The sequence below is a fragment of the Pelobates fuscus genome, chromosome 2 (assembly GCF_036172605.1).
Source record: "Pelobates fuscus isolate aPelFus1 chromosome 2, aPelFus1.pri, whole genome shotgun sequence".
Lineage (NCBI taxonomy): Eukaryota > Metazoa > Chordata > Amphibia > Anura > Pelobatidae > Pelobates > Pelobates fuscus.
In genome coordinates this window covers 396017723-396045246 of record NC_086318.1, presented here as the reverse complement: position 1 = coordinate 396045246, position 27524 = coordinate 396017723, and the positions used below count along the sequence as shown (strand labels likewise).

The 27524-nt window shown below is 40.7% G+C and overlaps 1 protein-coding gene across 1 annotated transcript; it reads left to right on the top strand.

Annotated features, from left to right (window-relative positions):
* Positions 1–108: 108 nt before the first annotated feature.
* Positions 109–27524, top strand: DTL (denticleless E3 ubiquitin protein ligase homolog). Its single transcript, XM_063443851.1, has 15 exons — positions 109–207; positions 1343–1465; positions 4347–4445; positions 5110–5171; positions 5489–5609; positions 6760–6825; positions 6955–7073; positions 7342–7415; positions 7670–7773; positions 9020–9124; positions 16324–16436; positions 23274–23363; positions 23942–24059; positions 24873–25681; positions 26214–27524. Exons 1-15 carry the CDS (start codon positions 156–158, stop codon positions 26277–26279), a joined length of 2121 nt encoding a protein of 706 aa, XP_063299921.1. The 5' UTR covers positions 109–155; the 3' UTR covers positions 26280–27524.

Sequence of the window (27524 nt, the reverse complement as noted above, 5' to 3'; positions counted from 1 at the left end):
CCCTCGGCCAATCGGGAGCGTCGTTGGGTTTTCGCGGGAGTTTCTGGATTTGGCGCGCCGTGTTTTCGCGCGAGCTCGGAGATCATTGCTGTGTGGGATTCAGGGAGGGAAGTTCTGTTACCGTCCGCCACCGCCAGCTGTATCGAACCTCCGCCATGCTCTTCCAGTCAGTAGTGAGCAGGTCCAGGCTGGGGTGGAGACACAGAGGTGAATATAGCGATAACCCGGCGGGGGAATGAATGGGATATTTACTAAAGTGCGAGTTGTTGGCGAGCTGAGGGGATCTCAGGCTATTTACTAAAGGGAATTTCACATGTATGGCGGGAGGAGCCAAAATAAACGTATCGCTGACCGAGAGTATATTTTAACCAATTTAGGCAATTTTATCCTTGAATTTAAATTCACAATTTTTAATTTAATTTTTTTGAATGAATAAACTTGTCTGGGTACAACTACATGTCTGTCTGTCCTCCCACTATAAAGCGCTATGGAATTTGTTGGCGCAATAAAAATAACATAATTATAGTCAAAAATAGCCCACTTCTGGGCCAAGACAAATGTCCACAAACTGTGAAAGGTGGCAGAAGACTTGGAGGTATGTAGACCTGTGTGGTGGAGGGCATCCGGGACATATGGATTGATACCCATTGTCTCTGCTACTCTTAACGAACAACAACGACTTCCCACTCGGACTAGACCCGAACGCCTTTAGGGACATAATTCGCACTACTAATCCCAGATTTCACCACGTTCACACTCAGGAGGGATGTAAACAGCTTGACTAACACCTGGGGGGCGATGCCCCTACCGTTCTATAGACTTTCAAATACAAACAGTTGACAAACTTCATTGACACCCTCCCCAAAGGACGAGCGCTCACCAAACAACCGACCACATTTGAGGACCCAGGCACTCTGGGTAATAACGTGACCCAGGTGCTCATTGCACCAGAACCACTATAGCCTCATGTAGTAGTTATGGTGCCAGGAGTGACCTGGCTCCACCAGAGTAATTTATCAGGCCATTTTAGAACATTTGACAATTTAACTGGTTCCCACAGGGCATAAGCTGAACATCCTCTGCCAATGAGTGCAGACCTGCTTAGCTAGTGAAAACATCAGGATGTGATGCAGGAACTTGCCAGGTAAGATGTCAAACCATTCTAAAATGGTTTGGCAGATCACACATGGAAAGCACCAGGTCATTCCTGGCACCTTAACCACAAAACTAGTCTTCAGTGGCCATGGTGCTGGGAGTGTTCATATAACAACCCAAAATAAGCACACATGTTTATCAGAGTTCGTATACTTATATTAATAAGCATATTTTCCTTAAATTGTAGGCTCCACTGGGTACCCTCTCTATTCCCTCCTGGAAGATTACCAATGTGTCAGACCTGATGAGCATACTTCCTATGGTGAATTGGGCATGCCAGTACCTCCATTTGGGTGTTCGTTCAGTGCAGGTAAACTGATTTTTTTTTACATTTATTTATATTTTGTTAGCAGGTAAAGGAACATGCCACTACAGCTTTTTGGTGGTTATAGTGCAAGCAGTGCCCTGGCACCCTCCCAGTGTAAGTAATCAAACTGTGAAGAATGGTTTGACAACTTACCTGAGATCCAGTGGTCACCACCTCCTCTTCAATTCGATGCAGGGTTTAACTGGTTGGCTGATTGCTCAGCTGAAACTCTAAACCAATTAGCTCTGCAGGTGAACAACTCCTGGCAGACCCATAGTGAATTGTCAAACTGCTTGCAAATGTTTTACTATTTCAATAGACTGCATTAAAGTGGCACTTTCATGCTGAAATTACCTTTCCCCAATCGCTTCCTCTTCTTTAACATTCTCAGGATCTGTTCTTCATTTCTTCCTTTCTGATCTAGTTTTCTTTAAAACATAAGACAAAGTAGAGGGACTACTTTGTCTTATGTACATTTCCTACCCTTGACCTGCTCTGACCCACTTCATGTGGGTCATAGAAATTTTCCCACAATACTCCACCTATTCCTTAGTGATCTTGCAATGCCTGCTTTCACTATTCCCGAACGCCCTGTCATTTAGACTGAACGTCGACGAAACTACCGAATTCAGTCATAACAGAATGAGAACAGTTTGTTCATTCATGTTAGGACAACATTCTGTACTTTTAGGTCGGTTTGAAATTTCATTCGAATTAATGAAATTCTGATCTGTGCTGCGGCTGCATCTTGCGGTATCAGGGAGCTATCTATTAAAAGGCTGAAAGACCAAGATTGGTCTTTTAGCCAACTTTACGAATACTAAGTAAAAAATTACTTTGTATTTGTAATTAATCTGCCCCTAATCACTATTCCGCGAGTATGGGGCGTGTCTACTAAACAGTGAGCGGCCTGTGACACGATTTCAATCCCCCTTGTGTAAATATGGGGGTCATACTGACCACTATAGAGTGAGAGAGGACATGGGGGGGTTAGGAAGGGGTGGGGTGCACTGCTTCCAGCTGCTTCTATTTTTACATATTACAAGGAGGGAGCTGCGCTGTTAGCTCACTCTTTGTAATAAACTGAACGAACGAACACCGATATTCGGTGTTTGTTTGTTCGTCTGAAATTTCTATTCATTCCTTCATCTTTCTGACGAATGAATGAATAGATGAAATTCCCGTCTGAATTTCGGACAATGGCAAATGTTTATCTGGGCATGCGTGGGAATTTCACAGCGCTATCTAGTGTGGGCAGATGACGTGTCCCACAGGGACTTCATCTGCCCACACAAAGATGGTGGTGCCCAGGACCTATGTCCGGGCATAAAATAAAGATGAAAAAATAGGTAAAATGGGGGCTTTGGGGTGACTAGGGGGACAATTAGATGTAGTGGAATCAGGAGGTGTAAAAAATAAATTAAAAAAAACTGGATTCGGCTATGACAGTGCCGCTTTAACCACTGAAATAGACTGTAGTAGTCGTGATGTTGTGACGAAGTGCCCTTCGCCACTTTGTCCTGGAGAGGCCTGCTGGCCTGCCTCCTCCCCTGCGACTATGGCCCTGGAAGATTGGACCCTTTAAAAACAGTATTCGGCCATACCAGAGTGTATGTCACTCATTCTGGCCCTTTAAATACAGTGGGGTCATTCGGTACTTGCCCTGTGTGAGCGGTGATACCCCAGATAGCTATGCCATGGAGCCCATTCATATAATGAAAGACTATGGGAAAGACTTTAGCTCCATTGCAATTGAACTGTGTGAATAGGATCTGAGCGCTGTTCGGTAGCTTTGTGCGCTCAGATCCCAGCTATCCGGGGATATGTGAAATGTCTGTGCGTTATGTGTAAAAGGTGACTTTATGTATTTTAAAGTGTTTTATGTCTTTTTGCAACCATGTGCTCAATGGAGTCTGCCTCTAGCCCTGGATAATTGGATTACTTTCCCCTTTGTCTCCAGGATAGAGGCCTCTGTAAAACCTGTTTGAGCCAGATTGCTATGCTGCCAGCCAGGGGAACAAAAGATACTTTTACTAACTTTTGAACCCCTGGTCTGATTCATGCCAATTTTGAATATGTTGTTCCCCTGAATGGATTGATTATAAAAATGTAAGTTTTATTCATGTACTATGTAAAATCATAAAGTTATAAAAATGTGTAAGTTTTAGCTTGGAGATAATTGAGTAGATATAGTAGGAAACTCCATTATCTCCCAAGCAGAGGGGAGGGAAACTGTGGGCTGTACTATTATGTTATTGGTTGTTTTATACCTCCCCCTGGGTGTGTTCTGTTTGTCCCTGACTGTAATAAAAACCAGGCTGGGTGTGCCAGCACCTCAGTTCTACTTGACCCTTCAAAACGTAGCCTCGTCTCGTTCTTGGAGGGAACTGCTATATCACACTGGGGATTGCTATGTGCTACATACTCCCTTGAGCTTTAACTACTGACTTCTTGTTCCTGATACATTCTCCTGGAGGAGAGGTCTTCCCCACATGGTCCTGAATGCTGGAGGTTCATTCCTGGGTGGACGGAAGACGGCGCGGCTCCAGTTAAGCTACGGCGGTTGTGGAGCCTGCGGTGGTTGTGGTGTCCGGTGCGGTGCTTGTGGTCCTCGGCGTAAGCTAGGAAGCGTCCATCAACGGAGGGTACTCGGTCGGAGTACACGGAGCTCCGTTACAGATGTATAAAGTGTTTCTTTAAGTGCAGTTGCCAGAGTATGCCAGTCTTGCTATAGCAATGACACATTCCTAGTAAAGCGATGTTTCCTTCTCATAAAACAAACTAGTTTTGTAATACTTGTGTGGTAATCCTTTACTATTTTCAGTATATCGATTGCCTTGTGTAAAATCACTTTGTTTTAAGTTTAGATTGTTTTATTTTACAGCCTCAGATATTCCTCAAGTTCTTGCTGTGGCTAATGAAGAAGGCATTGTTCGGTTGTATGACACTGAATGCCAAGATACCAAGAAACTGGTTGTGAAAGGTGAGCCTTCTTCAACATATTTTCTTATTCAGTTTATTCACTTTTAAAGAAATTGTTGTCCATAACATGCTCCTAATACAGCTTTTTTTTTATTTATTTTTTTTTATCTCAAACTAACTCCATCTATACACTGCACTGTTGAATTATAGTAGATGCATATATGTGAAATTATAAAAAGTTATATAACCCACATCCTGTTCCTGGATTTGCACAGAAGTTGCCACTTTGAAGTTCAGCATGTAACCTTGCAACCTCCTTGAACGGTCCCAGATACTGTGTACTCAGATCAGACATAGTGGTGTGTTCACCCACAGAAGATCTGTGCATTTATGTTCTCTGGCACCTAAATTAATCTCAAAGCCAGTTCTATCAAGCATAGCAATCCAGAGTGACACAAATATCTTGCATAGATTATCTTAATGTAAAATATTACTGCAGAGAAAGGTGTTTTTCCCTATCCTTTTTTGTTAATTTCCTTATTTCTAAATCCAGCATGCACAGATTATGGTTCAAATAAAATACAAATATCAGTACGTCACCCAGGTTTATAGCAACGTTACAAATTACTTTGAATACATGTTCAACTGTATTGTTATTATTATTAAAAACACACTAAGTTGCATTTGGCTCAAAAGGTGTATAATTTATTTTACTCTTTATTTAGAATGGATGGCCCACACAAATGCGGTTTTTGACATTGCTTGGGTTCCCGGAGAACACAAAATTGTAAGTAACACCTGCTTTTATTTTATCAATATGTTTTAACAAAATGTGTGGGTAAATTCCCGCAGTAGGAAGTTTTGCAGACTTGATGATTGTCTAGTTTTGTTTTATGCACATGTCAATCTAAAGTCAATTGTTTACATCTTTAGCGGCCTCCCTTTGCAACGTTATGTTACATGTAAGTCTAGTTTTCTCTTTATGTCCAAAGCACAGATAACGAATGTAAACTTTTAAGGTAAAAATAGCTTTTCTAAATGTGTATTCCCCACACTACCACCACCTCTCCCTGTTTTCAGCGTTTGTGATGCATCTCTTTTCAGGTTACAGCTTCAGGGGATCAGACCGCTAAGCTTTGGGATGTGAAAGCTGGTGAGGTCATCGGAGTGTGCAGAGGACATCAATGTAGCCTGAAATCTGTTGCTTTCTCAAAGTTTGAAACAGGTATCTGTAATTTTATTGCATGTTCATGAGCACCACTGGCTGTATTTGGTTAATTCCTTGTTCATATATATTTTTCTTAATAACTAAAATGCTTTGAAATCATCAACATAAGATCACTTTGCCATTTCCCCATTCATTGAATGTTCATAGAGTACAGATCTATATCACATAAGTTGTAATTTTTTTTAATTTTACTTTGTTGTAAACAATTCTGTCTTGGAAATGTCATACGAGAGCTACTAGAGCATCTTTCTTTCTCTCCCTCCATGCACTTGATATGTTATCCCGCCCTATTCCTTAAAATTAATATATAAGATTTAGTTAAGATCTCTCCTTTTCAAATTGTTTTGGTATTTAACCAAGCTTCTTGTACAGTATTAACAGGGAGTGACTGTATTTCTCACTTGCACCTCACTGTTACAGAGACACTCTAATCACCTAGCCCAATACATCTTAATGCAGTGGTTTTGGTGCAAAGACTTTTCCTTTCAGTCTGACTAATGTAAATTTTGCCATTCCTGAGAAAGAGAAGACACCCATATTGACTGTCTGAGATCACACCTCTAGTGCCGGTTTAGAGAGAGAGACTTTTTAAAACACCTCTAGTGGCTGTCATTAACACCTTCAAACAGGTGTTTGCTTGCAGCATTGTCACCTCCTGCATGAATATCATGAACACTGCTAATTCTTCTCATAGAGAAGCATTGGAATTATGAGAAACTTCTGAATAGTGCAGCACAGTGATTGCTGCACATGCGCTATAACTCCTGATCCTTCTGTCATTACTATTGGATTGCGCTGGAGATGATCCGTACTATTGATCTCACAGACCAAGTGGCTGTCACGACAAGACCAAGACGGCACTAGGTCAAAGGTGAGTTTCGTTTTTAAAGAGGGCCCTAAATCTAAAAGTTAAAGTGAACACTCAAACATAACTAGAGTTCGCAGAAAGGGTTGTGGCTTTATATCAAGAAAATATTTTTTCCTAAACTTCCCTACATAACACAGACTAATTGGTGCAGTGGCCTAGGACATTGATTTTTGCCTGATTACTAAGCATCTTGATTTTCTTGTGTCTTAGTATTTTTATGTGCTACCCTGTAAACGCCTTTTTCAGTAGAGATAACTGTGTATTTTATTTTCCGTGCAGCTGTGTTCAGCACTGGTGGGAGAGATGGAAACATCATGGTCTGGGATACACGATGCAACAAGAAAGGTAATTTATTCATTCTGGCATTACAGTTCTGATTTTATGAATCATTTCCATACGTCTGCAAACATTTATTGAAACTATAAAATAGCATTTTGGAACATGTTATAATGTATTTCTGTATGTGTATTGTAGATGGTTTTTATAGACAAGTGAACCAAATAGCAGGGGCTCATAATGCTCTGGAAAAGCAAACACCATCTAAAACAACAAAGAAGAAGAAGCCAGCTATCAGAGGACTAGCTCCGTCTGTGGTAAATACATTTTTGTTTTGTTTAAATGTTGGAATTATGGAAAACATACTATTTCTAAACCTGGTGAACTTCTGATTAAATATCATCCTCCAATCTAAGTGCCATTCACTTTTTTTAGATTTGTTTTTCTCTTTGCCACTGCCCCCTCCAGTGTTCTTGTTTGTGTTCAGTATTCGAAGTAAAAGCGTGTGGGCTGACTAGTTTTTATATAATTAATTTGGTGTTTCTGGAAAAACATAACTTTTTTTTTTTTTTTTTTTCCCTCTAGGATTTTCAGCAAAGTGTGACTGTAGTAATCTTTCAAGATGAGCAAACCATTATTTCTGCAGGAGCAGTTGATGGGTAAGTTGGACACTGACAACTTCATATGAACCTGTAGAATTATTCCATTTCCCCTTTAGCATATGCCATTTATGACAAAATGATAGATACAATTTTTAAAGAGAAGAAATTTGTCTGTAGGTAAATAACATTTCAACCCCAGATGGAAAAATACTGTATAACCTTTTTCTTTCTCAGATTTGGTTTTTTATTTTACACTTCAGAATCAGCCTTTTTTGTTCGTCAATAAATGTAAACCTCTTGTTACATCCTAGCATTGTCAAAGTGTGGGACCTGAGAAAAAATTACACTGTATACAGACAAGATCCAGTACCGTCTAAAATCTTTCCCTATCCTGGAAATAGTACACGAAAACTCGGTATGTATCCGTTTCTTTTACAAACTTTATGTTGGTGTGTATGATTATAACCGAGCACTTAAAGGATTAAATGACCATAAACAATACAGGCCACTGCAGTGGTTATGTAGCCAGGAGTGACCTGGTGCTATTTCAGTATAACTGTCAAACATTTTCGCTTGGTTTAACACTTACCTGGGTTGTGCTGCTAGTCTGCTCTGCTTTCAGTCTTATGGCGCAAGATAAGCTGGATTCTGATACAGGTATTCACTGAGTGGCATAGAGCATCAGCCAGTGAAAAGGTTGAATGCATTTTTGTATTGAATAAACTATCATTTGACTTCTCCAGCTTTGAGAATACCGAAAGCAGAGCATGGGCATTGCAGGATTGAGGCAAGTGTCAAACTGTGCTAAAGCATTTTTATGGAGTATGCTAGATTGGTGCCATTTTTTTATGTGTTTTTTTTTTTTTTTTTTAAATTATATTCTATGTACATAACTGATCACATTTTATTTTTTGCATTGAATCACACGTCTCTTAGAAAAACAATGGATGTAGACTATCTTTTTGCATGCTGAATTATATTGTTGAATCTAATTGCGCAGGCTTCCCCTAAATGCTATCTGTGTGACAACCACTAGTTAGGTGTGACTTCTCCGAAATAGTACTGTTTTAATTTGCAAGGCTACAGGGGCTGTAGATTAAGTGATTGGGGGGCTAAGACAGTCCCTTTAAATAAAGCAAGCTAAATGTCAAATAATTATAAACATTTGACATATGTTTTCAGAAAGTGGCCACTGACATGTGACAATGCAAGATGTGGGAGTTGTTTTCTCTCTGTGTCTCTCTGTTACCATAAAAGGTATTGGTCATCAAAGCTCTAGTCTAAACTCCAACAAATGGGTTCTAGAATTACTGGTTCAACTTGATCTCTGCTCTAATGTTGATCATTCAGTTACTGAGAAACTATGTAGCTTTTAGCTGCTAACTGGTGGGTTACCATTATTTCTATTTATATTATGTACAACAAATTTGTAATGGAAGATAACTTAATAGAAATATTACTAGTCTTAATTTTGAACCCTTTCAATACAATATAAGAAAAATAATTAAAACATCCTATGGTGACCCATGACTCTTAGCCTACATGGGTGGTTACAAACATTGCTGTGCTTATACAGCTCATCCTCTATTTACCACAATTTCTCATTTTTTAGTAGCATGTTCACTTACCTCACAATTTATTTTATTTATTTGCTTTGTCAGGATACACCAGCCTTGTATTGGACTCAACTGGAACAAATTTGTTTGCAAATTGCACTGATGACAATATCTACATGTTTAATGCAACAGGACTGAGGTCTGACCCAGGTGAGACACTACTTTTAAAGACTTTATTTTCATGTACTAAGGCACATTCCTGGAGGATCCTGTTAGGTTACATCACAGATAAATATTCAGTTTCCATCCATGAATTGTATTTCCAATATTTTTTTCTATACGTTATTTTTTTTCAGGATTAGTAAAAGATTTCATGCAAGAAGGGTAATTACATTCCATTCAACCTTGAGTACAATTGAAACCTTGAGTACATGTAAATGTTTAGTATGCCTAAATGTAGTTGGTGACAGAGATATGTAATTGAACAATGAAATGTCAAAATTACCTTTTGTCCTGTGGTTAAAAACATCCATCATTAACTCCATGGAGCTAACTAAAAAGTGGTAACAGATTCCCCATTGTTCTCTGATTGGCAGCCAGGGAGCTGTTTCTGGCATGAGTTATAAAAATGGCAATTTCAAATAGAAAACAAAACTCTTATACACTGCAATTGAAATGAGATGCTCCTTACACACAGCAATTAAGCAAGCTGAAGTTTTTGGTGTCCTTGGTAAAGCCACTGACATCAGATGCCTTAAATGAGAAGCTGCTGTTTACCCATGTGTTTGGCATACTGGAGTTTATTCACTAAACACCCAATTGCAAAATATCTCTTTAGAAGAATTCTCCGACCCAGTCACAGCGTTGCCATTTTAAATTAAATTGTGTAATTTGGTTTTCAGTTTACTAAAATTCTGGGTTTGGCTAATTGCTGCACAATGCTCCCAAGTCATAACAAAACATGGGCCAATGCCACCTTGTAGGTCAAACAAGGGCTGTAATATTTTAGAAAAACAAATGAGATGGGTGTAAAATGATTTATCTTATCATATTGCCATGCACTTGTAGGAAAGAAAAACAAATCCTTTTTTTTTTTTTTTTTTTTTGTCAATCTTTCTTTTATTGAGGCATATTGTAAATGGGATACAGAATAGAATGAAGGGGATGCACGTTAGAAAAACAAATCTTTTTGTATTTAATAATGCAATATAAAAATCTGCTCGATTTACATTTACTCTTCCTTTTTGAAATCTGGTTCACTGTGCACAAACAATCCTAGACAGGAGAGGGCGCCTGACACTGTATTGTATAAATGTAGCTCTAAGCTTTGACACTGTCTTAACATGTAAACTCTCTGAGGTATGATTAGTGAGTTTGGTGTCATGGCTCTGCAGGAATGTGAAGCTGTGAACTCTGCTGAATTGTTTTATGATACAGGAATTCCTTAGCTGGGCAGAGCATGTAAAAATGCAGCTAACTTACTATGTTTTAAGGCTGGGTTTTTCTTCACCACTTCCTGTGTATGCATTGCAAGACTCCTTTACCTGTTTGTGCTTCAGGCAATGTTTGAGTTTTCAGAAATTTAAATACACGTTTTCCTGCCTTTGTCCATCAAAATGTGCTTATTAGTTATATGTATGTTTTCCATTTGACACATTTTACTTCTTTAATGCAACTGCGTTTTGTTTTCTTATTTTTTTCCTTTAAGAGTGTTTTGTAGAGAAAGTGTTTGCTCACCCATCTCACGGAAATGTGCCTTATGTTTGTCTGAGTAGGGAATGTGTAAAATAGGGAATGATGGCTACTTTTTTGTATGGGGTTATTTCAGCTGAAGTGCATGAAAGCAATTGCTTAGACTTGCTTCTTCTGTGCAGATGGTGGGTTTGTTTACATGGAACTGCAGAGCATGCTGCATCACAGGGTCAATGGCAACATGTAACAGTGTTCACAGAAATAGCAGAGTTTAATGGACAGAAACTTTAATTTGCAAAGATTTTTTTTTTCATTTGACAATTTGTATTGGTATTTTTTTTTTTTTTTTATCAAACCATTATTATTGTTATTTATATAGCGCCAGCTTATTCCGCAGCGCTATACAAAAAGAGGGGAATTTACCAAATGACACAATAACAAAATTTATCAGGAACAATAGGTAGTTGATGACCCTGCTCAAACAAGCTTACAGTCTAGAGGAGGTGGGGAATAAATACACAATAGGAAGGGTATTGAGGGAGACCATGGTGGGAAAGTAACAGAACTGGAGGTGAGAGTGGAGTGTGGCCCTTTAGGAGAGAGCAAGAGGAAGGTTTGAGAGATAGAAGCTACTCTTGGAGGCCATAAGCAATGCTGGGGTAGACAGGCTGTTCCAAAGGAAAAGAGCAGCCCATGAGAAATCTTGCAGGCATGAATTTGCAGTACGGGTGCGTGCAGCAGACAGGAGAAGGTCACCAGTAGAGCGGAGAGACCATGAAGGGGCATACCTATGAATCCGTGAAGAAATGTAAGAGGGGCTTGAGTTGGTTAGAGCTTTATAGGTAAGGGTTAGTATTTTTTTTTCCTAATTTGCGTTTTGAGTTTTCACACAGAAATAAAAAAAAACCACTGTATCGTAGTATGAGATTAGTAGGGTGGTACAAACAATGGTACGTCTATGATACATAGTCATATTTTAGTCAGTACCTACTTTACTACATATTTATGTACACTATATGGGTATGCCTTAGTGAATGGCCCTCTGTTGGTTCGCATCATAGGCTAGTGTGGTCTATTCCGCGTTGTCATCTCTCTTTCCACCAGGTAACTCTGCTTTCCAAGTTATATATAGGAAAGCTTATCTTAAATTGTGTCATCATGGCTAGTGTGGGTTTGTTCTCCCCCCGCTCGGGTAACCTTGTGCCAGTCAACTGCCGGCTAGACCCCCTGTATCCTTATTATGAAAGTGGACACGGGGTGGTCTGTGCTGCGACTGTATGTGTCTGGGGTATGGTGAGTCAGCGTTTTGTGCAGGTTTGTCAATGGGGGACCCACACTGGGTCTGTGTCTGTTATTTGTAGGCGCTGAAGAAATGTCACCTGATCACCACTGGGGGGTAGGGTGAGTATCTCCTCTCCCCTCTGGACCACCAATGATCCGTCCAGTCCCCAACTATACTTGATTCCTGCCTCCCGCATCCATCCAGCAACTGGGCCTAGCTGCCGTTTTGCTGCTAGCACGGCGAATAGAAGGTCCCCCAGAAATAGCTACATTGCAGCTCTCGAATCGGACACTTTTAAGCTCTCTCGAGTGGGACATAATGGCTGCCCTAGCCGCAATGTCTTTAGTTACTGCAATAATGTGTCTGGCTGCAGATGCGGATTTGCGGATCCGAAATGCTGATGTCACCATCTCAGGGCTAGCACCTCTCTTGGCTCCTATGTGGGTCAGTAGTAGGTGGAGTAAGGGCAAGAGATCTTCTCCCGAGATCCATTCCGGTACCCCTCTCAGGCGGGTATGCTTTCTTCTGTAGAAAAATATATGGCGTATACTGCGCCTCAAATTCATACATACATAAACCTTCAGGAAATACAATGTTGCTAATCTCAGGATAAAGAAAACAATAGTGCAATACAATATGGTACAGTGCAAATAATGTTGGTAGTAGCTACAAGAAAACCACTTAATAGAGCTATATTAGAGCTCTGCTGTATTGTGCGTGGACGGTACAATCCCCGTCTAAGGACATATGGTGAAGTAGTGCTGGTCCTACAGATGCAAATGCAGACATACGTGGTGTGTGTGTATATATAGGGGTAAAAGAGCAGGAAGAACTCCAATGGTGTAGTAAGTACTGTTATATCAAATTAATAGAAGGAAATGTAATTACATTTTATAGCGCAAGACTTGCTCTAGTTGGAACAGCATGGGTGGTATAATCCCCATCTCAGGATATTGATGGTACCAGGCAGCAAGCCAAAAAGAACAAATAGTACTGTAAAAAGTAACTATTATAAGAAACATATAAACAATACAAATATTTAAAATAAGGTAAGAGTCCCACTTGACGCGTTTCGCCTGTCCAAAAGGCTTTTGTGGGATGGCCTTGATTGACGATTACTACCTGGTGAGTCCTATTTACGGTTTTGTGGACCGCACAGCGTCATACCGGATGTGACGCGGCAGGCTTATTTGCATATCGATTGACAGGTTCTTGTGTGCCACTGTAGAACGCACACGTCACACTAGGAAGTTACGTGGCATCGCCTAGTTCATAGTGGTTGGATGGGCTCATAGAATGTGTATTTGGAACGCACGTAACGTCAAAAGTAGCATGCGTTCCAAGTATTATTGCATATAACAGATCGTCCTTTAATTCGTGAGGAGTGGAAGAAAGGCATAGCCTAAATCTATTGATAATTTGTTACCTTTTACATATACATATCATAGTATCCAAATTGGTCTTGATATAGAATCAAGTGAGTCATTGAGGTTCAGAAAGCGGGAGGACATCCAATCAGAAATCGTAGAAAGGCAATTGGTGACACATTGTAGGACAGCAGAGGAGAGGTCAGGGGAGGAGAGTTATATCTGGGTGTCGTCGGCGTACAGGTGGTAGTGGAATCCAAATGAATTGCGGAGTTTGCCAAGAGGGGCAATATAGAGGGAGAACAAAAAGGGCGTTTTTGAGGGACTCCGACTGAGACAGGATGAGGAGAGGAGGTGTCATTGGAAAAAGAGACACTGGAAGAATGTTGGTAGAGATAGGAGTGTGTCAGAGGGACCAAGAGAGAGGACTGTGTCACAGAGACCAAGAGATTGAAGAGTTAGTAAAGGAGGCCATGATCAACAGTGTCAAAGGCAGCAGAGGTAAAGAATTATTAGTATGGAGTAGTGGCCTTTAGATTTAGCTGCAATTATATCATTTGTAACTCTAGTCAGAGCAGTCTCTGTGGAGTGGAGGGGGTGGAATACAGACTGAAGAGGGTCAAAGAGAGAGTTGGAATTGAGGAAGCAAGTCAGACGGGTAAAGACAAGTCTTTCCAAAAGCTTTGAGTAGAAAGAGAGCAGGAATATGGGCCGATAGTTGGAGGTTGGGTCAAAAGATGGATTTTTGAGGACAGGTGCAACAGTAGCCTGTTTAAAGGGAGCTGGGACAACACCAGGAGAAAGAGAGTGCAGTTGAAGATGTGCGTTAACGACTACCCTAGATAAAGGGGCGAGAGATCTGATGAGGTGGGACGGGATTGGTTTAAGTGGACACGTGGTGGGACAAGAGGAAAGGAGAATCACAGCCACCTCCTGTTCAGTAGCTGGAGAGAAGTCTTGGAGGATAGGGATCGTATGGTCCAAGTGAGGTTGAGATAGGAGTGGAGAGAATTCATTCCTTAACTGTTTAATCTTGTCAGTAAATTAACAGGCAAAGCTATCAGCTGAAAGATTAGTTTGTGGGGTGGCCACTGCAGGGCGAAGAAGAGAGTTAAAAGTATTCGAGTTGACTAGGATTGCGGGAGCATGAACTAATGAGAGAAGAAAAGTAAGACTGTTTAGCAAGAGTGAGGGCTCTGCTGTATGAATGCAAGAAAAATGTATAGTGTAGAAAGTCTGACATGGTATGAGACTTCCTCAAGCAGCGTTCAGCTAAACCAGAGCGTCTCTGCAGGTAGCATGTTGACTTAGTGTGCCACGGATGAAGGCACGCCCTCCTTCAGGTGCGTGCTTGGAGCAGGGCTGCAGCGTCTAGGGTACAGGTGAGGGTATCGTTATACGAGGAGATAGCTGGAGAGGGTGGGGATGTGTGTGAGTTCAGAATGGATATCAGTCATGAGCTGCTGGAGATCAAGATAATTCAAGTTCCTCCTGAGTTCAGGGGGATTAGGTTGAGCATATTGGGTGTGGGGGCACTCAAGAACAAATGATAGGAGGTGGTGGTCTGATAGAGGAAATGGAGTATTACAGAGATTGGAGACTGTGCATGCTATTGAAAAAATAAAATCTAGGGCAGGGCTGTCCAACCTGCGGCCCCCTAGATCAGTGTTTCCCAACCCAGTCCTCAAGGCACACCTACCAGTCCAGGATTTAAGGAATTACCCAGTTTTGTCTAAGGAGTTTTTCTTTTTTTTCTAAAAACGCCTTAGACAAAACTGGGTAATCCTTAAATCCTGGACTGGTAGGTGTGCCTTGAGGACTGGGTTGGGAAACACTGCCCTAGATGTTGCTGAACTACAACTCCCATGATTCTTTCAATTAAAAAGATAGCCAGGGAATCATTGGAGTTGTAGTTCAGCAACATCTGGGGGGCCGCAGGTTTGACAGCCCTGATCTAGGGTATTGCCAGCTACATGTGTGGGAGAATTAGCCTATTGCGATAGCCCAAAGGAGGAGGTGATTGAAATACATTTTGAGGCTTCTGTGGACAAGTGTGGGTTAATGGGAATGTTGAAATCCCCAAGAATTAGGGATGGGATATTGCTTGAAAGGAAGGAAGAAATCCAGGCAGCAAAATGGTCAAGGAAGAGACGAGGAGAACCAGGGGGCTGATCTACCCAGATAAATCATTTGGGGTTACATTATTGTTGGTTGTCTAGGTGGTTAGCACTTTGCCCTATAATTGAATAGATCTTGGTCTCTACCCTCTAGAAGCTTATTTTGTTTCTGAAACAGGCATGCGATCATTTCGAACAAGTAAACAAATGGCTAAACACAAATTGTGGGTTATAGGGTGGGTATACCACTCCTCCACACATTCACTTGTGTTCAGGTTCTCATTATGTTCCATCTCTGTCTGGGTATCCATATGCCCTTGCTTCATATGTCCAATTTCAGGATATCTCCTGGAAAACACTCCGTGCGAGTTGGGGCTCTGTTAGATTTCCAGAGTCTGACTATTAGGGTGTTAGCTGTAATGATAACCTGATACATCGGCTTTAGGGATAATTTAGTCATATCACTTGGATACTTAAAAGATAGACTTTGCTAAGGTTTAGATTTGATTTAATGCTACCAGAAGATATCCTTGTAATATACCCTTGTGTAAACTGAAGGTGTTATCAGTGGCCTAAAACTTACACTAAAGTCAGGTGAGATTGTCTTTTTGACAAAATAATACAAGGTAAATTGCAGAGCTTGCATTACTTTGATGAAATATTGTTGATATAGGTTGAATCTTTTGGATTACATCACATTTAGAAAGGTATAACTGCCTTCTGCTACAAATTCTAAGCACCTAACATTTCACAAATATTGTTGACACATATGGCTAATATGACACAACAGTCAATCTTTTATTTGTTTTGTTTTAGTCTATTATAATCTTCTACCCTCATGATCCCACTTCAGTTATATGCTCATTACAAGCATCTAAAACTACACTAATATACACATTTGCTCTGTATCCTACGATGTAACCGTTCCTCCTTTCTTCCTTTATTTATTAGTGTCTGTCTTCAGTGGCCACCAGAATTCCACTTTTTATATCAAGTCCAGCGTTAGTCCTGATGGTCACTTTCTGCTGAGTGGATCCAGTGACTCTAGTGCATACATCTGGCAGGTACGTCACATGTGTTGTATAATGGAATTCAAAGCATGTGCAAGGAAGACATTTTATGTTTCATGATGTATCTACTTGTGTCTTTCTGACCATTATTACGCAGCTATAAATTCAGTGGTCCTTGCAAACTTATTTAATCATCAGTAGTGCTGGCACAGAGTTATTTGTGTGTGTGTAAGTAGAGACAAGTCAAGTTCCTGGAGCACAGTCTGACAAATCAAAAACCATATTATTTCCATTAACTTCTTGTGGAGTTGGGAGTCTTTAAATGGATTCTATAGTGTTAGGAATACAGATTTAAAAGGGTTTTTAAAATAAATGCTTTATTTACTCACACGGTGTCCCTCTGTGCTCTGCCAACATCATCTGATGGGGGGATCTCATGCATGGCAAGTGTGTTAGACCCCCCCCCCATAGGAAAGCATTGCCTCAGTGCTTTCCTACGGTGATTCCCCCAACGCTGGATGTCCAGGGTATTTTAAGGGATTCAGAGTCCCTTAGAATTCTGGAAGTGCCTCTGGTGGTTGTGTGCAAGATAATTATTGCAATTTCTCAAAAACTGCATTAATTTACATTGCAGGGCTAAGTGCAACAGGAACACTGCACCCAGAACACTTCAATAAGATGAAGTGATCTGAATGCCTATAGAGTCCCTTTAACCTTCTATGTCCTGTCTTGTGAAGTGTAAGTGCTTGACACCCTGGATTTAACACAATATGCTACAGCTTTACTCTTCTGTAGATTAGTGAATGAGCAGTTAACTGGAACTGGTCGACTATAGAACGTACACTCAGGGCCGGCGCGTCCATCAGGCGGCCGCCTTAGGGCGCCAGAGGAGGGGGGGCGCAAAAATCCGAATCCCCTGCCTCTGGCTGGAGACTCGGATTTTTAATCTCACCTCTCTCCCTGCAGCCAGCACACAGGAGCCTGGCAGTGAAGTCAGCCGTCCTCCTCTGATGATGTCAGAAGGGGGCGGGACTTCTACTGCTCCCAGACTCCCCAGCGGTCCTGACTCTATCTGCAGCTCCAGCCTGTCCCAGCCGACCACCAGGGATAAGGTTCTCCCTCCTGGCCCAAGGTAAGCCCCTGGGAGGGGGAGGGGAATAACTTTTAGTATGTTTACTTTTATTTTATTTTTTTAAATCAAAACGTTTTTTTGGGTTTTTTTTTGCAGCCCCTCTCTACTGCCTCCACTATACTACCCCTGCCCCCACTATACTACCCCTGCCCCCACTATACTACCCCTGCCCCCACCATACTACCCCTGCCCCCACCATACTACCCCTGCCCCCACCATACTACCCCTGCCCCCACCATACTACCCCTGCCCCCACCATACTACCCCTGCCCCCACTATACACTATACTGCCCCCACCATACTGCCCCTGCCCCCACCATACACTATACTGCCCCTGCCCCCCACCATACTGCCCTTGCCCCCACCATACACTATACTGCCCCTGCCCCCCACCATACTGCCCCTGCCCCCCACCATACTGCCCCTGCCCCCACTATACTCCCCCTGCCCCTGCCCCCACTATACTCCCCCTGCCCCCATTATACTCCCCCTGCCCCCACCATAGTGCCCCTGCCCCCTCTACAGCACTTCTATTTCCCTCTATAGCCTCTGCCCCACCATACTGCCCCCTCTATAGCCCCTGCCCCACCATACTGCCCCTGCCCCCTCTACAGCCCCTCTATGCGTCTGCCCCTGCCCCCTCTATAGCCCCTGCCACACCATACTACCCCTGCCCCCTCTATAGCCCCTGCCCCACCATACTGCCCCTGCCCCCTCTATAGCCCCTGCCCCTCTATAGCCCCTGCCCCTCTATAGCCCCTGCCCCCTCTATAGCCCCTGCCCCCTCTATAGCCCCTGCCCCCTCTATAGCCCCTGCCCCCTCTATAGCCCCTGCCCCCTCTATAGCCCCTGCCCCCTCTACAGCCCCTGCCCCACCATACTACCCCTGCCCCTTAACAGCCCCTCTATAGCCTCTGTCCCCACCATACTGCCCCAGCCCCCCCTCTACTGCCCCATGTGCCCCTCTCCAGCACTTCTACTTCCCTCTATAGCCCCTGCCCCCACCATTCTGCCCATGCCCCCTCTACGTCCCTCTATAGCGCCTGCCCCCACCATACTGCCCATGCGCCCCCCATACAGCCCATGCCCCCCCTCTACAGCCCCTGTCCCCACTATACTACCCATGTCCCCCTCTATTGCTTCTGTGACCCCCTCTTTATCCCCTGTGCCTCCTCTATTTCCCTCTACAGACCCTGCCCCCTGCCTCTGCCCTCCTTTCACACGCCTCTACTGCCTCTGTCTCCCCCCTCTACTTCCCCTACCCCCTATACAGCCCCTGTTCCCCCCCGTCCCCCTCTCTACTTCCCATTTACCCCCACCATACTGTTCCTGTGACACTGCTTTATTGCCGCAGTGTCCCTCGTTACAGCCTGTGCCCACACCATTCTGCCCCTGTGTCCCCCTCTACTGCCCGTTTCCAACCACATTGCCCATTTGCTCCCACCACAGCCCCTATACTCCCTTCTACAGCCCCTAACTCCCTTACTTCACATCCCTTCCACTCCCTTGTACAGCCCCTATTCCCTTACTACAGTCCTTACCCACACTACAGCCCCTGTTCCCACTTGCAGCCATCAACCTACTTCAGTCCCTAACCCCCTACTACAGCCCCAATTCCCCACCACATTTACTAAGCCCCCAATTACAGCCCCTAACTCTTAACTACAGCCCCTGTCCCCCTACTACAGTCCCTAACTACTCAATTACAGCCCCTAACTCTCAACTACAGCCCCTGCCCCGTGTAGCCAAAAATCTTTGCACTTAAGGTGGTTACAGCAGCTATGCTAATATTTGATTCATATGTTCACTTGCTAAAGGCATGCAAGTCAGTGATTCAAATTCACTAGAGCTCAAAATATTCCTCTTTAGAAAGGGGATACTGGTTTCATTATATCCAATAAATGGAAGATTGTAAATTATGGCACAAAATACTACATAATGTGAGCAGAATTTCTATCTTTACTGTTTTCGAACTACAGAATGCCATGGCAGTTAATATTCATTATTTGCCACAAAAGAACTGTTTATTGCTTTTTCTTTAGTTTTGTATTGCCACAGTTTTGTTACTTGCATTGTGCCATTTGTATGTACATTCACACGGTATGGATCAAACGGACCTTCTATATCGAATCTCTTCCATTAATTATATATATTTATGTAACTAATCTCTATATCATTGTGCTTTGTTTTGAAAATGCTTGTCAAAGACTAGATTAAAGTTTATTAAACCTTTATAAACCATTTGGGATCTGTAGCAATTGTTGCCCTGAATCTTCATGCTTTTCTCTACACTTCTAGTAGGTTTTGGGTTTAAAATGTAGTTACCATCCATTACAATGACACTATGTTGCCACTTGTAAAAAGTGTTGTAATAGCGCAGGTTATTTTTCTACATTAATCAGCTGATGGTAGATGCAAGGTAGTATAAAACATATTATCAAACTGTATAGAGTTCAAGGGTGTTATAAAATAAATAAATAAAAATGAACGAATACAAACTGGGTGAAAGAAAGTAAAGATGTGGAGACTGTTGTTCGATAATAGTGTAGCTTATAATGTGCAGTGTCATTGCAGCTGTAACTGCCTTCAAGGCATTATGGACTATAACTTCTATCACTGGCTGAGGAGAATAATGGTGGTTACAGCACATTGAAGGCTGTTATCACACTAAGCACTCTTAACTGTAGCTTCAGGACAATAATTATGCTATTTTTATTTGGAACACTTTTTTTTTTTTTTTTTTTTTTTACTTATATCTCTCTAATCTATAAATGTCGACCATGTTTAATTAACTCACTGCCAGTGGCATTCTGATTTATACATATAATAGGATAAATGGTTATTGTCATGGCATGCAGCCTTGGGGATGAGATGTAAGCACCAATACTCATCTTTTTCTTTCTGTGGTTAAATAAAGACATGTTTGCGGAGTCCAGTGACCTTCACTAACCTAGTAACTCAGGGTGGGCATCTCGGATGTGGAACAAATGCAGCTCCTTCTCGCCCCCACTGCATACACTAATTGCATGGTAATGGCTTTCACACATCTATTAAACGGGTTGAGTCATGAGTCACACTGCACATTGCTTCAGTGTATAGGTGATCTGCTTTAAGTAAGAAGGCAGAATCCTTTTTCGAAAGCATTTGCCATTGATCTGTGTTAAGCCTTAACCAGAAATATATTCTGGCAGTCTTTGCAAGAAGTTAAAACCTTTAAATTTGGAGCTAAAATGTAAACCACCGTATCTACAAGCATTCCTAATCTAAAATGTATTAACTGTTCTTTTGTTTATTCAAGGGGTGTTTTACACCCTTTAAAATGATTACAACTGCTGTAGAATGCAGCTGGTGCACTTCATAAAGTACTGTGAGGAAGTGGGCAGTGTTAGGTTTATATGCAAACCGATTCTGAAAAACTGAGGAGCTTTATGCCAGTGCTTGGAAATAGAAACTTTTCATTTAGAAGCTAAAGATAATGACCACTGTTCCAAAAATGTAATTGTTTAATCTTAATCCAAATGTAAGTTGTGTTTGTATCATTTTAGTTGGGATGGATAGTGCTTGTTATGATAAAGTATGCACATTTTGCAGAGGAAACTGATTTTGTTGTGTAGACATGAATTTTATTTATTTTTCTTTTAAAAGATATAGCTCATTCCTGAACATATTTAAAGGAACACTCTAGACACTAACTACTTCATCTCATTGAAGTGGTTATAGTCTGTGGAGTAACCTGGTGAATTCCCTCTGTTAAGTGTTTAACGGTTTGTGGGGGGAGGGGGTGGTTATGTTTTGGGTTTTTAAGAATACTAGAATAAAAACATCATTAATAACGGCATATAAAATGACAAAAAGAATAATAAAGTATGCAGTTACAAATATCACATAGCCTTATGAAACTCCATAAGGGTTACATATATTGTTCACACACTGAAAGGTCCAGCGATAACACAATTGGCACATGAATAGTAAGCAAATGAGCTGTTATGTCACTACCAGATTATGACCTTTGAACGATACCTTGACAGAATCCAAAGATCTAAGAACTTGAATCCCAAAAGTCAGACAGACTGGCTCTGATAGTGGGACGCAGAGGGTGGTTTAAACGGAGTTTAGTGCTAAACAAATGTCATTGGCAGCTGTGTTGTGCTGCTCAGACTAACCAGCATTAATCTACCTCTGCAGCAATGGGCACTTGTGATTGGTTGAGAGGGTCTAGCTGACTGCTCACAGCTGCCTATTGCTCCCTTTAAACATACTGTGAGATTTGTATGTACGGTACCTTTCAATCTACTCAACTTCTATTTTGCCTAAGACTGTCGGACTGACAGCCACTAGAGGAAGTTCCTCATTAACGACTTCATGTTAGGTGTGATCGTGCAAAGTATGGTGACACCAAACACTGCTGATGTTTCTTATAGAGAAGTATTGGACTGTCAAATTGCTGCTCATAGGCCATAAGTCCCAAATGTTTAGAGTGAGAAGCATTGGATTGGACATACGGTAGATCATCAGTTCTGATCATGTCACAAGACTGCAACTGCTGCAAGGATAGTGGCCTGATACTGGCAAGTTTACACATTTAATTTTAAAATGGTGAAACCAAATAAACCAAAATATGAAATCGTCAATTTTGTAAAAAATATTTATCATATATATAATTGACATTTTGTTCTTGGTCGAATTAAGCTTCCTGTTTTAGATGCATTTTGAGTTTTGTTGGTAGGTAATCTTGTGGTTAATATGTTTCCTTCATATACATCTGCATATAAAGCTACTTTTTAAGCCTTCATCTAAAGAGGAAATTATAAAATGTCTTCATTGTAGGCTAATGCCAAATACAACTTAAACTTGATGGATTTTATCACCATTCAGTCTGTTTCCATGATTATTGGTCATCCTTTCAACTGCCTGAGGATTCTGAGCGTAATCTGCAACATATTGAGGATTAGCATGTCTGCCAGAAAGTATAGGCATAGAGCCTGGCTGGTTTCTGAGCTGTCATGTTTACCACTATGCTAGTTATAACTACCTGTATTTTGTGTCTGTTTCTGATCATGATCTGTCTTGGTTCATAATGTTTTTCATTCCAGTGAAAATCTCTTTAAAATGCCTGGAGCAAAGTAAATACCAATGGGTATTTAAATAGAAAATGTTTCAGTGTTTCTTAGGCTAGTTGTATTTGTCAAATGAGTTAAAGTTACAAAGTGAATTGACAAATTACTCATAAATATTAGATAATTCTGAACTACCTCGTGTGGTGAATTGTCACAGGTAAAAAAGATTGGTCTCTTGCAGAAACTGTATGTCCTTTCAACCAATCATTTGCTAGATTTAATGAACATGTGTGTCAAACAGGAATGTTCACTAAAACCCCATGTGGAATGCATTGTTAAGGTGTGCCGGTCACAATAAATGACAGGTTGTGTAGAAATCTTCTGCAAGATTTATTCTTGATTATATCCTAAAGACACCCCTATACAAAGTGCATGCATTTGTATTAGTAATTTGTTACATCATGCAGAATACTTTATTTGTATTTATTTTTTCACATCTAATTTGTAGGTCCAACAAAAAATCTTGTATGTTGTTTAGTTTTTGGATGATATTGCATTGGGCTGTAAAGCAAGGGATTTATTGGCAAAAGTAGTAAATACTCACTGGATTGTCCATCTAACACGATGTTCTCTCCTAATCTGCCTGAAGCGATGTATATATCCTAACTTGTTAGCTGATGCCTTTTTGTTTTCTATTTTCAGGTGTCGGATCCCCAGGTTGCTCCAGTAACATTGCAGGGACATAGTCTGGAAGTTACCTCTGTTACTTGGTGCCCATCGGACTTCACAAAGGTATTTGTTGATCTTTATGGGACTATGTCCTGTGATGCTCTTTTGGATGAAATGTGTAATTATCTTTTGAGCTATTCCAGTTTGCTATTTAGCATTATGCAATGCAGTAATGATTTTTAATTCAGCTCTGCAGTAACTGCAGCTGGACCTAATTTTCCCATGGCTAAAGGACATGCTTTGCAATTAGATTTTTAATGTATATATTATCGGAGGACTGATGTGCATTATCTGCATAAAAGCTTGTATTAAAATGGAACCACTGATATTTTCACGTTTTGTGGTTTTGTCAAACTAACATTAATGTTGAAAAAAAGAGCAGTTTCAAACATGCTTAGTAGCCTTTAAGAACAGGTCATTTTCAGACTGCCGTTCAATAGTTTTATGTGGTTGTGAAGCTCTATGTGCAGAAGTGGTATAGAAGCTTTGTACTGTGTAAGAATCATTCTGCTTTTAGTCTCCGGAGCATTTGAACATATCGTGAAATGGTATTCAAAGTACTGGAATGTGTCTGTATTTATATTATGATGTCGGATTGTCTCACTTTTGTGACTGCTAAAACTAGTCTGCCCCATGTGTAGATTGCGACCTGTTCAGATGACAACACTGTGAGAATATGGAGGTTAAAAAGAAATTCTGGAGAACAAAAAATGGGATCTGTTGGTTGGGCTTCTCAGAAGAAATCTGATGATCGCACAGGTAAGCATTGATTGTATGCAAATTGCACATTCTATACCAGGGATAGGCAACCTTCGGCACTCCAGATGTTGTGGACTACATCCCCCATAATGCTCTTACACCCATAATGCTGGTGAAGCATCGTGGAAGGTGTAGTCAAAAACATCTGGAGTGCCGAAGGTTGCCTATGCCTGTTCTATACTGTAATTACCACAATAGGAGGGCTTGGTGCTTGTATTTTTCTCTGCATATTGAACACACATTTAAAAAAAAAAATGTTTTAAAAATCAGAAGCTATCTACAGTGGTTTTATTTATTTTTTTAATTCATGGGTACACTACATGATTTATAGGTAATTCATTGATTGATTAAAAGTGTAAAATGTTTTGCTGCCACGGATACAATTAATGAGTTGTACTCAGTGGCCCAATTTTGTATTTTCTTTTCTTTAGTGTGTTCTGCTGTTATAGTAACCTTTGTAATGTGCAACCACTCCTACTATTCATCTGTGTTACTAGGAAAGGAAATGCAGTTTTGCTATTTCAATATAACTCATAGGTGCATAGCCAAATAATACAGCTCTATGGTTAATGTAAACATTGTTAATCTTTCATCTGTAGTAAACTTTTTTTTTTGTCAAGATATAAAGGGAGCTATTATGGTGCAACTTTTTAAAAGTAGAACAGTTTATAGCAACATTCCTTTTGCTTACATATTCATTCCTTTGCACTCAAAGATTTTCTCTTAACATTTGCTCTTTAAAAAAAGAGATTAGAAACTTCTATATATTCTGTTTATAATTCAACATGCTTTTTTTTTTTCTCCTCCATATAGCTGTGTCCAAACTTTGTTGTACTCCTGGTAAAACAACCTCAATCCATAGAAGTCCTGGAATTACTTCCCCAACACCAGCTAGTTGTGCTCCAAGTAATACAGGTGATCTCCCGTTGCCTTCTGTCACAGCAGCATCCACCATGCTAATTTCCAAACTGCAGACTCCTACGAGAAAAAAGGTGGACAGTATCACAGGGTCTCCTAAACAGTTGTCCACTACAAAGATTTCTCTCAAGGACTGGGTCACTCGCACACCAAAGTCCTGCACATCAGGGACAGATTCAAAGACTCCTTCTCCTCGTAAAGCATTCACGCCCATAGAACAATACTCAACCGTACCAAGCTCAAGAGGCCCACCTCAGCATGAGAAAAGGGTTAAGAGGCGGCTTGAGACCAGCTCTGAAGACATGGAGCACGACTGTGTCAGCAATTGCAACTGTGTGACAGAACTGGAGCCTAGCCTGAAAAAAACCAAGCTGGATTTATGTTCCTCAGATGGCAATACTGACATTGATCTGGGATGTTTAAGCCTTGCCAACTTAAGTAAAAACGGTGAGGGTAAATCTGCTTCAAATCCTGAAAATGCGGCTTTGGTAGAGGACATTGAAGTGCGCCCTGCTCTTGAGGTATCTAGTGGACTTTCAGATAAGGAAAACAGCTCCCCTGAAAAGAACTGGCTTTCTGCCTTGGGTCACAAACTAAAGACTGACAAACCTTGTACCCAGAGCAAAATTAGCAGCAGTCCATCTTCAAGGAATGGTAGCGCAAAGAAGCATCAGACGAAGAGTATTACTAATTCACCCACAACTGTGAGTATTTTCATTATCGTCTAGTCTTTCATTTAAGTTTGGAAATTTCCTTTAACAAATAGTATTTGAGTTTTCTTAGCAGTTCTACAAATAAGTATTTTTTTTGTTGTAAATGTATGTTTATTAATGGAATACTATAGACACCCAGACCAGGGGGGGGGTGGGGGGTGGGGGGGCCACACAGTTGCTAAATGATTTGCCTGCGTAATCAGGCTAGGGTATTCCATAACCAGGCTTGAAGTAAAACCTTGAAATAAATCCATAATGAAAAAAAAAAATAATTGTTGGGGATGGAAATTCTTTTCTTCTTGATGTTTTTCTCCATTGCCTATATTTTATAATATTTACTGCAATGCCTGTTGATACAGTGGGAGTTTGTTACTGCTATATCAACCCAAATTTGTTGCATCCACTTAGCAGTTCTGCCACAAGACAGACATTTTACAGTGAAGCCGTATGCAAATTCTACAAATACTCTGCCAAATGGAGACTTATGACCATTTTGCTTTAACATTTCTACTTCTTTTTATAGGCTTCAACTACGCCTCGTTCAATGAGGAAGATTTGCACCTACTTTGTCAAAAAGCCATCAGAGTAAGAACATGCAGAGAATGAAGAAATCTCCTGTTTTCAGGGTATCTGTTTGTCCTCGGCTGTATCTGACAGTGGAGAAGTCTCTATTTCCAGAATTATTTTTTTTTTCTAAGAAATACTACTACAAATGTTTTTGTTTTTAGTTGAGATATCTCTGTTTATGTCACTTCACATCTTACTTTTCTGCCACTCTGTCTTAACAACTGAGAGTTCAGAAGGCTAGCTTGTGGATCACTCTCTGCACTTGGTTGCTTAAATCTAATACACCAGTCAACGTTTCATATTTTAATTTTGAAGTTGCACTCATGGAGGGCCAGGGCAGAATTTTAATGTATTCAAACTTGAATCTGTACAGTGCAAAATACATGTATAGAAGAACTTTTAAATACCAGCATTTTGTAGTGGCCATAATGTGAGAAGTTTCTGCAATTTTTTTTTACATCTGAGTCACAATACCAAGTATGTCCTTGAATAATGGCTAGCATGCAACCACACTTTAGGCATTGTGTGTGAAAAGAGATCTACTACTGGTGACTTAAGTTGTTTGGCTTTTTTTTTCTGATGGCATTAAAGTATAAGCTAAAGATAGAATGTAGGAGTAACAGGTATTCCGTGCCATGTGGCTAGCACAATAAATAGGTATTGTGATGCCACGCAGAGTGTCACAATTTCGTATTTGTATGTTCTATATGTATCAAAATATTTGAAGACCGTTTGGTAAGCAAAGCACTTTTTATAAAATCAGAAACTCCTGTGACAGCTAGAATAACATTTTACTTGGTAGTAACTGAGCTTTAAATTTCAGCAGGTATATGCAAGCTATGTTAGACTTGTGAAGCAATGACCGCTTAATTATAGACAAAATCACATTCCTTGTAGACAGCCACGATACCACATTTCAGTCAGGGTTGTCCAACCTTTTGAAATACAGTTCCCATAATTTGTTGCCACGCTGAGGTTGTAGATCTGATTTTTAATGTATGTTAGGTTTTAATAACTCTGGGCATGGTTATCCAATAATAGATTTTTACTGCTCTAAGGACTCCAATGTTCATGCATTTGTATAGAGTTTTGGGATGGAGAATTTTAATAACTATAGAGCGGGCCATTTGTTACATAATGGCTTTTAACAATATTGGTTAGCTTATAAAATGTTTTATTTTTAAATTGTATACTGTTTTTCTGTGTAAATGAAGCACTGCTACAACATATTGATATTAACTTTGTAAATATAAATATTATACAAATA